Genomic DNA, 10,431 nt, shown 5'->3' with positions numbered 1-10,431 from the left:
TTAGTGGCCATTGGTACCGTGGTTGATGATGCGTTTTGCCCCAACCACAATTTATAATTCTTGAGTTAAAAAAGTTAATGTCTGATTTAGAGGTGGGTCTCATTAGAAAATAAATTCATACCGCAAGTTTTGTTAAAGCTAAAAATTGCTGTTTTTTTGTTATTTTTACCAGCATTCTGCACCATTTATCTTTTTAATGCTAAAATTATCATTTATACAGAGTTTAATTTAGAGAGCGTGTGGAAGTTGTTAGGAATAGAAGGAAGAAATTAGGTGTTCCTGTAATTAAAATCTGCTATGTGGCAAAATAATCATGATAAAAGTGTGTCAAAATGAACACTAAAAATTCTATTTTTTTATTTTTAATTATATTTTATTTAAAAAATTAGTGTTTAATATTATTTAATGACACTATATAAATTAAAAGGAGATTGCATGATTACATAGCATTTACAGAATTTGATTGTAATCCTAACTTTATTTATAATGATATTTTATCTGATTTTATTGCACGCTAAAAAAACCATAAAAACTATGGTGATGGAATTGTAGATAGTTTAATGTAATAATACAAAATATTTTATATAAAGTATTATTTTTATTTCATGATGTAATAACAGTAGTTAAATTTATAATATTTAAATTAAAAACCATCAATATTATAATATATATATATATATATATATATATATATATATTAGTTATTTTATAACCTCAATTTAAAAAACATTCTTAACCAAATACTTGGTTTGGAGATGTGATGGTTTTTTTTCTAAAGATACAACACCTTTTAAGCACAAACCATATCTTTAAAAACTAAAAAAATATGATTTTTAATAAAAAAAAGAACACAAACTACCTCCTATTCAAACACACACTAAATTAGTTTTTGTTCGATCTCAATCTCAACCACAATTTTAACAAATATATATAAATATTAAACCACCTTTAACTAAAAATATCTTTTATAAAATAATTTTTTTCAAATTATAATCATAAAAGTTATCACAATACCAAAGAGACATTAGACTTTGATTCATAGACATGCAACCAATATTGTAAATTTGTAATCCTATAGCCTTCCACTATCACCTTTTCTTTTCAATACTTGTTCAATATTGTACAGGTATTGAGGTTACCTGCCACATTCATGATCTGCTCACAAAACTTTGTCCTGCCACCAATTCCTGTTGGCACATGAAAGTGGCCTGAATATACTAGACACAAGAGATGGGAGCAGTACAACAGGCAAAGATCTGAGCATATGAAAGATTTTCAAACCATAATATTCTTTACCTTCGTAAAAAATATCTAGTAGCATTAGTTTCATTTCTGCTCTCTATCAAAGAAGAGCTCCTGTTCTATCTCCATCTTCTGAGTCCTGCTCCCCAGAGATTTGAATAAGCGTTGAATCAGGTCCATCTAGCAACCCCAGTTTTTTGTTTCCTGGTTCTAAGGAAGCTAATCCAATTAGCCTCTCCTTCAAAGCCTACTCCCTTCTACTATCCTTGTATCATGACTGTGATCAGGCCACTATTTTCTTTCTCAGGTCTCTAGAAAAGCTCATCTTCTTGCTTCAGTGCATTTACTGCTGGATTAGCTGCGGAATTTAAGGTGTTCCCTGCATGCTAGACTATTCATGGAGATATAGAACTGAACGCATTTTAGTTAAATCCTACAAGAACGAACGTGCGGATTATTGAATGGTTCTCCTGATTGGTACATCTGTAACTTGGCTGAAGATAATGAAAATGGAAAATCTGAAGTTACTGGTTTTATTGAGAGATTTACAGACCTCATTTTCACTCCCAAACTCGCGCTGACCACCACAACCCTCTCTTTGTCTGCCTCCAATTCTCCTCCACCACAATTAAAACACAAAACCAAACCGAAATATCTTCTGCCAAGACCCTCATATCTCGAGGCTACACAGTTCCTGCTCGCTCAAGACCACAACTTGAATGTGACAGCATCAAACCAACTCGAGGTCCGACTGTTCAATATGGAAGAGAATTAGCTGATGTTATTTTCGGATACTGATTTCCCCTTCTTTCATCATCCCCAACCAAAGTTGCAGTTGATTGAGGGGTGCTAAGACAGAATCATTGAATATTTGCTCATTTAAATGAATGGTTTTTATAGTTCATCTCCACGAACATGCTTTGTCTAAACCTCGAAGAATTCTTTCTTGTAGCTGACAAGAAGTCATCAACTGCCTCATTTAGCAATTGAAACAGAGATGAACTGGATCGTCAGACCACATTAATCAAAGCTTATTAATCAAAAGAAGGCTGTTGAGGATCTCTCTGACCAACTTCAGTTCACCCGTGAACGCGAAATACAGGGTGTCTCGCTCAAGTGAGCTTCATTTTACATGATTCCTTGTTTAAAAATAATTCCCCTCTTCAATAGATAGAGAGCTGTCATTTAATAGACAGAAAGGTAGACGATGTAGATGGCAGCCATTAGGTATTCAAAAATCAAATTCCCTTTCAATCTTTCTTATCCCTTTTTCCAGCCTTTCCATCAAGGAAAATTCTGCTGTAATCCTTTGAACTAAACCGATATTACTATGACCCAGAAGAAATATAGTGAAAATGAAAAAACAAAATAAAAAATAAAACCAAAAATCTCAAGATCTGTACACACTACACACCACTCCTGACAAGGGTGTTCTACCACGAAGGCAACTTGGAGACACCGACTAATTCTCTACAACATCTATAATAGATGCGGAAAAATTGACACAGAGATATGCGAAGCAACCAGCCTCAATTGCTTGCTACAGCTCCCTGCCCTCATTCTCAACTTTTAGGCAGGCTCAATACTTTCTAAGGTCGAAAGAATGTAAGTATTGCCCTTATGCATGCGCTCGGCTTCTATAAACGGTCCCCAAGTCTATGCTTTGTTGTTCCTTCTCCCATCTGACTTTGAACCTGGATTATCACTCCTATCAGTGTCTGAATTAGGCTGTCTCACCCTCCACTGCATGGCTTCTCCAGCGCCTCCGATCCTGAATTGTCCATCCAGAAGACATTTTCAGGTTAATCTTACAGATACTAACTCAACATAGATGTAAGACATTCCATATTGCACAGAACCAAAAACAGATGCTGTGTTTAAAATTCTTCTAAGCAATCCATATAACAACGCTAGGTGGAGGCCAAGTGACCAACTTAGTTTGAATTCTAAAGATGATTTCAGAATCAAACCTGTCTAGGTATAGGATACTCCTCTGATTCAAGCATGCGAACTACTTGACTCATCTTTGGTCTTTTTTCAGCATCTGGATCAACACATCTTAAAGCAGTTAGAAGAGCCCGTTTAAGGGCACTTGTTGCTGGTCTATTCTCTATCATGGGGTCTACCACCTCTTCTGAGCGCCTTCCTGCAACCATCATTTTCAACCATTCCACCAGATTTACCTGAAAGAAGAATAATTTCAAGAGAAATATGAACATTGATTCCATTTTATGTTTCATAGGACAGTGAAATCCACATAAAAAAGGAGCAAAGAAGACTGCATGATGGAATGAATAGAGCTTCTAATACACCCCCGGATTCATGCCTCTACACCCCCAGCATTGACAATACTAAAGAAAAGCTAATATAATTTTAAATTCTAGAGATTAAAACATGCCAATTACTGCTCCAAAGCAAGGGGCTTGCTGCTTTTAAGTGGAATTCGATTACTTTCTGGAAAGGGAACATTTATTGTATACCTCATTCTCAGGGCGATCATAATCCACTGGATCTCTCCCTGTAATTGCTTCCAAAAGCACGACCCCAAAGCTATAAACATCACTTTTCTCATTCAAAAGGCCAGAGTTGGCATATTCCGGAGCAACATAACTGAACAGTCATTGATTAGGACATTAATCTTACCATATAAAAGGAAAAATATTAATATAGAAGAAAACCCCAAGGAAAGATTATTTTCTATCAATGGCAGAGGAGCTTTAATAATACAATCAAACTTGGATACAAAGGCCAACAGAAAAGAAGATTAAACTGGCATGCCACTAATTTGGATGCAGCTGATTGAAAGAAAGCACTCACCCAAAGGTACCCATTACTCTAGTAGTAATATGACTTTTTCCAGCACCCAGCAATTTGGCCAGACCAAAATCAGATATCTTAGCATCGAAGTTGTCATCGATCAATATGTTGCTTGATTTTATGTCTCGATGCACCACTTTTGGCTCAATGGCCTCATGCAAGTAAGCCAGCCTGCAACACGCAATTGGGAGTGAGAAAGAAACAGAATGCAACATTAATGCAAACAACTCAGAATAAGGTGAAAATGAACTTACGCCTTAGCAGTGCCAAGGAGAATTTTCATGCGAGCCTCCCACGTAAGATATCCATGTTGACGCATACCTCCACGGAGCCATTGCTCTAAATTGCCGTTGTTGACATACTCATATACCAACATCCTGAAATTTATGCATCTATGATCATGCAAAAGGTGTTGTTCTTTTTAAACACAACTGATAAGAGCAAGCAAATTCTGGACCATCAATTGCAAGATATTTATAAGCAATTTGATGAACTTGAGACTAGACATGTAATTGGGATGTCATTACATATTTTCTGTAGTTTTATATACAAAGAACCATTGGCAACCACCAAGATCACAAAACAGTATAGTATAGATTTTTTCTGTAAAATTGTAAATACAATAATCTAATTCATAAATTAATTTCATTTTTCAAAAATAATTCACAAGACAAATTTTAATTATCCAGAAGTAAACTACATTATACTTCTAATAAAACATTAAACTAGAGGCATTTCTGTGACATTCACAATCTTATCCTCAACTTTCTACAAAGAAATCTAGCTAAAAAATATCTACTTTTTTTCTCAAATAAAAGAGAAAACAGGAAAGGATATGATACCTCTGGGTTCCTTCCATGCAATACCCCAGAAGTCGAACAAGGTTTTTATGACGTACATGACCAATAGCCTCCACTTCAACTCTAAAATCTTTATCAGCTTGTCCTCTGTAAGAGAAACATTAAGAGACCATCGAACTAACTTCCACTCTGCAAAATAGTCCAGTGAAAAATTTATAGGATTATAAAACAAACTTGTCCCCAACTTACGGATTGTTAAGGAGCTTCTTAACAGCCACAGGAGTCCCATTAATCATATGACCCTGATAGACAACTCCATATCCACCATCGCCAATAATGTTATCCTTGGAAAATCGGTTTGTTGCAACTTGCAGATCTCTGAGGGTAAACCAATGCCCCCATCCCAACTGTGAAAATTCAGGCAGGCCAGACAGAGGTGAAGGTGCGGTCAAAGGATGTGAAGAAGGCCTGTGGACAGAAGCTACCTTGGTGCCCCCCTCTTCTCCTGATTGAGACCCAACACCTACTTTCTCGACATGATTAAAGGAGCCTGATTGGCTGCTATCATCACCATTTTCTAGTTGGATCAATACTTTATCTGCTTCTTCTTTGTCACCGAACTTGTCATGAAGGCTGGGGAAACCATCATTATTTGCTGAATTTTGATCAACACCAATCTCTTTAATCTCCTCTGAAACCTTAGGCATATAGCTAACAGGAGGCATGTTATTTTCTCTTCTCGATTTCTTTCTAAACGATAGCCACAGTGAAACAACCAGGACAAATACACAAACCAGTCCCAGACAGACGACAATTATCACCCACAACTCCATGCCAACGTATTCCTTGGTTAGGCTATTCTTAAGATCAGAAGCCATTTTGTTTTGATACCAACAAGCCTGCAAACAAGGTGGGAAGGTAAACAATTTAAACACCACAAAATCCATGTATTCAACAATTCAAACACTCGTCCAGCATTTCACTACTAAAGAATTAGCAGACTGCACTTGCAGATGTTGCAATCCAACTTTCGCATCAACAAATAAAAACAAAGACCTTCCTTTCATATAGAACAGAAATGCCACATAAACCCTCAACAATTAGCAAAAGATAAAAATAAAAGGAACAAGCAAGATACTCATATACAAGCACCTTTCATTTACTCTAGTGGGGGAAGATATGGCATGTCGGCAGGGGGATAAGAGGAGAAAACAGAACACCATAAACACAAGCACGTTTTATTTATTATTCAAAGTTGCATCAAATCATAATTGAAAAGGAAAGAAACACTTCAAAGTTCTAGGTAACAAGATATCCAATAAAAAAAAATCATCTTTCTTTCTGAAATCACAAACCTGATTGTACAAAACCTGCCTTATCCCGGCACGACTTCCTTGCAATAGCAGGCAATAAAAGGGGTAAGCAATAAAGCTCTAAACTTTCCTCTTTAAATCAAAAACCCAGATGGAAATAAGGCAATTGGCATTCGCTAAAGCCACCCACATTTTAAAAATCTCTAAAAAGAAGTAGGGTATTCCAATTCCGGGGTGTTGCCTAATGTGTAAGAGGATGTGGAGTTGTCAGTGGTAGGTAATGAGGAAGGGCATGCTTTACATTACATGTTTTTCCTTCTTACATGTCTCTCTCTCTTTATATATCGTTGTAGTGTCATAGAAGCATCAATTTTAGAAGTTTGAAGCTTTCTTTGCTGCTTCTTCAGATCTTTTTTTTTATTATTATTATTTCTTGAATTTCTTAATAAGACCTTGAAGGTGACAATTAAACAGAAACTTAACTAGAGTATAATTTTTAATGTAGTTTTTTCTTTTTGTGTGTGTGTGTGTTTTTTTTTTTAAATCTGGTTTCTGTCTAGGTTAATGTTCCTTTGATATTATATGTTCAACGTTGTGAAGGGATTGATTCGGACAGCAAGGAAAATACCTTCTAGACATGTATAGATGTTAAGAGAAATACAGTATTTATTTTTAAATATACGATTAATATATAAGAACAAATTCTTTATCTTAACCTAAGCTGTCTTGAATTAAAATCCTAAATCATAATAGAGGAGAAACCCACTTGCCATTTCAAGCCAGTATATATATATAAAAGGAAGATGGGATGAGATTATGATTACACGAGAGAGCAATCAGCGTGATTGGAGATTGTGGTAAAGCGTGAATCAGTGAAAAGGATAAAGGTCAAGATGAACAGATTAAAAAAGAAGAAGAAGAAGAAGCAAATATCATATCTTTCCTTGCACATTGGTTAGGGGAATTCATAAATTTTTCTTCTTTTGTCGTTTCAAATCTGAATGGCTTGAAAACAGGGGGTTTTGTGGTGGTGTTAGTCAACGAAACAGACTGGACACCATACTTGCAATCTACAATGGTCTTTTGTATGACCAAAATAACCTTGTTTTACGAGGTTGATTCTAGTTAGGCTCAATTCGCTTGTTTTTTGCGCTGCTGCGGTGGGTGATGTTTTGCTTCCATGGTGGATTTATTAAGAGCATGCCGTTGTATTTTTATCCTGAAACAGTAATGAAAGTACATTTTTTTAAGAAAGGAGAAGGAAATGCTGGTTTAGGGGTGAAAAATGGAAGGAAGAGTCAGGCAGGGTAGTCCCCACAAGACAACTCATAAAGTTTTTGCAGATTTGTCAGAATTTCAATAGTGCCTACTAAACTATTATTATTAATCAGCATGATTGCTTGCTGTTATAATGAAATCTCCTGTCCCTCTGCCTCTGATATGGAAGGTGTGAGGGAATAATCACGGTGGTATGGACGGGGGAGCTGCTAAGGGTAGATGACTGAAAGGGAAAGCAAACGCACAATGCCCACATTGATTTTGTGTCATTTTATGATCCCGGCCCCTTGCACATTTATTTATTTATTTAACTCTTGCAGATTTGTCAGAGATATCCTAAGATATCATCATTTGGCAACATTATGGATTGCACCTGAATAGAAATGCTAAACTCCAAAAATAATATTTACGGTGGAAAATCAATGGTATTAATTATTTATCTACCCCAGAAGAGGAGCAAGTGGTGGTGATCAATATTTGGATTCATCAACGTTAATTAAGCTGCATGCTGATGAGATGGGTCCAGGTTGAATTACCGCGTGGAAGCCAGATCCTAAATTAAGCCCTAGGTAGCTCCTCCTCGGGTTGCTTCACATGCATGTGAATTACTAGTTGTTTTCTAGTATTATTAATTAATTACCAATACAAGAATACTAGCGTGGCACGTTCATTTTTAAAATAAAAGAAGAGGACTTATTTGCTTTAATTTGTACGCAGAATCCATTCCCCAGCAGGCCCCGCCAAAAAGGAAAAAAATGGAGCAAGGATTAGAGCTAGCTTTGCGTTATGTTATTTGTCGTAAACCCTACTTTAAAGATTAAAAGTTAGATTGATTAAGGAGAAGAAAGATTGATCACTAAATATATATGTGGTGCGTGAGGATTCGAATCCTATGACTAGCTAGATCTTCTCGGGGTAAAACTGACATGGACTACTGATATATCATCAAATTAAAACCAGATCGATGATCTTGTGTTTCTAATTGCCAGCTTGCTAATTGTAAGTCTTGACTTTGGATGCTTTCCGAGATGGATCACAGTATACCAAAATCAACATCTCTAGAAAGAGAGGGAAGATGTGCCTCCTCGGTCGTCGGTCGCTCCAAGATGGAGAAAATATTAAAAGCTGTGTTCTTGCTGTTAATATACATTAATGTCGTCATACTTGGGTGCTGGGTGCATTATTCCAAGTTCGAAAATGACATGTAACATCTTGCCACTAAAAATCAAGATTTTAATTGCAATATATATATACATGTATGTATTGTGATCACCAGCATTTAATGACCTTCTGCAGATTAATTGGTTCCATTTTTTCTATATATATATATATATAAAACAAATGGAATGAAATCTGGAATTAAGCCTTAATTGTTAGTAGCAATATATATATATATATATATATATATATATATATATATATATATATGAACAAAGACTTATAAAAACAAGAGTGCTGCATGCAAAGCATTGTCTTGTGTTGTGGTAACAGTACTAAAGAAACCTCGTCCGCCTCAACCCACTGCAGATATATAGATTCTTCCATGTCGACCCAATTAATTAAGTGATCATCCTAGCTAGCTAGCTAGGTCAAATGTGAGAATAAATGGGACCCAAATTAACTCTAAGAAATTCCAAATAAAATAACCCGGGGGGGTTCTCATGCACGCGCTAGACACGGTCAGCAATTCGCAACTTGTCTCTGATCAAACAACAAAGGCTTGAACCGGAAAATTACGAGCCGCCAGCATAGATTTGCTTCCAAGTATCTTACGGAACAAAAATAATAACAATAACAAAACAAGAATCTCTTGACGTTGAATTTTAGGTTATGGGAAACCTCCAGCGCTTTCAAGCCACTGGTTTGCTTTAAATCATATATAGGACATAATTTTCATCTTTCTTGGCTGGTTTATATGGTAGTTGGCTAGCTAGCCCTATTATTATTATTATACAGAGAGGAATTAATGTTCTTATGATGCTGGTGTGCTACGTACACTACAACTTTTATGATCATATATAGCTAATTAATGTATTTGTGTAAGGTTTTTATATATTCTGCAGTACCTAGCTCTTACCATTGTCATAAGGGTGGTTGAAACTAAACAACATTTGACATATATATATATATATATATATATATATATATATATATATATATATAGATGTCAAATGTTTCATTCGTAGCTTAGGCAGCGGTTAGGTGGCTGCATCAAGTTGTCTCGATCATGTATTGATCAGCTCTCTGATCAACACAAACGACAACATATATACACGCACCTTGCTGCTAGAGAGATCAACATTTTGGAGGCGCAGATGATCAGTGTAATTCGATCTAGCTAATGGTGGAGACAGGAATAATATTGGTATGAGAATAAACTTAAGGCCCAAGATTCAATATATATTCATTCAATGTTGTCCATTCACTCGTGTTCATGACCTGTGAAAAAAATGAATCAGTGCCTTTGAAGCATGGCTAAATTAAGATGTGATGTGATGTCTTCCCAGCTTGAAACTTGAAGATGCCTGCATGATCCATCCAATCAATCGCCCTATACTATATATATAAATAAGTATACAAGGCAAGTGTCACGTGAATATTAATTCATAATTTTTATCTATTAATTAATTAGATCCATGATGAATAAATCAAGTAAAAGTATTGCCTAATCCAATCCAAAAATACATTAGATATATATATATATATATATATAGGTAAATTATTTACACACTCTTTTTATTGAATATACATATATTGACATATTTGAAATATATATTAATACGTGCACATATACTCCATATATATTTAATAATTAATGGGTATTGAAAATCCGATAATTCAGACTCAAATATCTCCTTCTTTTCTTGGTCATGTAAATATAAATACCTTGTGTTGGAGAATGGAGACGGTTTATATCCGAAAACGAAATGAAGCCTACTGGCCCATTGTGATCTAAAACTGAGGCGTTGGATCAAAGTCAA

General features: G+C 35.5%; 1 protein-coding gene across 1 annotated transcript; it reads right to left on the bottom strand.

Annotated features, from left to right (window-relative positions):
* Window positions 1–2,470: 2,470 nt before the first annotated feature.
* On the bottom strand, window positions 2,471–6,564 carry LOC133697661 (probable receptor-like protein kinase At5g18500). The gene is made up of 8 exons (XM_062120372.1): window positions 6,215–6,564; window positions 5,109–5,758; window positions 4,902–5,006; window positions 4,314–4,436; window positions 4,060–4,230; window positions 3,723–3,852; window positions 3,213–3,425; window positions 2,471–3,013 (listed from the first exon to the last, which is right to left on the bottom strand). Exons 2-8 carry the CDS (start codon window positions 5,735–5,737, stop codon window positions 2,966–2,968), a joined length of 1,419 nt encoding a protein of 472 aa, XP_061976356.1. The 5' UTR covers window positions 5,738–5,758; window positions 6,215–6,564; the 3' UTR covers window positions 2,471–2,965.
* Window positions 6,565–10,431: the final 3,867 nt, after the last annotated feature.

This window comes from Populus nigra, chromosome 6 (genome assembly GCF_951802175.1).
Source record: "Populus nigra chromosome 6, ddPopNigr1.1, whole genome shotgun sequence".
Lineage (NCBI taxonomy): Eukaryota > Viridiplantae > Streptophyta > Magnoliopsida > Malpighiales > Salicaceae > Populus > Populus nigra.
Note: the sequence above shows the minus strand (reverse complement) of the source record. Positions and strands in the feature narration are given on the sequence as shown.

Excerpts from the sequence above, each read along its gene's own strand:
- LOC133697661 (XM_062120372.1), bottom strand. The coding sequence starts at position 5,737 with ATGGCTTCTGATCTTAAGAATAGCCTAACCAAGGAATACGTTGGCATG. Across the intron at positions 4,231-4,313 it reads CTCCTTGGCACTGCTAAGGC|GCTGGCTTACTTGCATGAGG; the intron begins GTAAGTTCATTT and ends TGCGTGTTGCAG. Across the intron at positions 3,426-3,722 it reads ATGATCGCCCTGAGAATGAG|GTAAATCTGGTGGAATGGTT; the intron begins GTATACAATAAA and ends TTCTTCTTTCAG.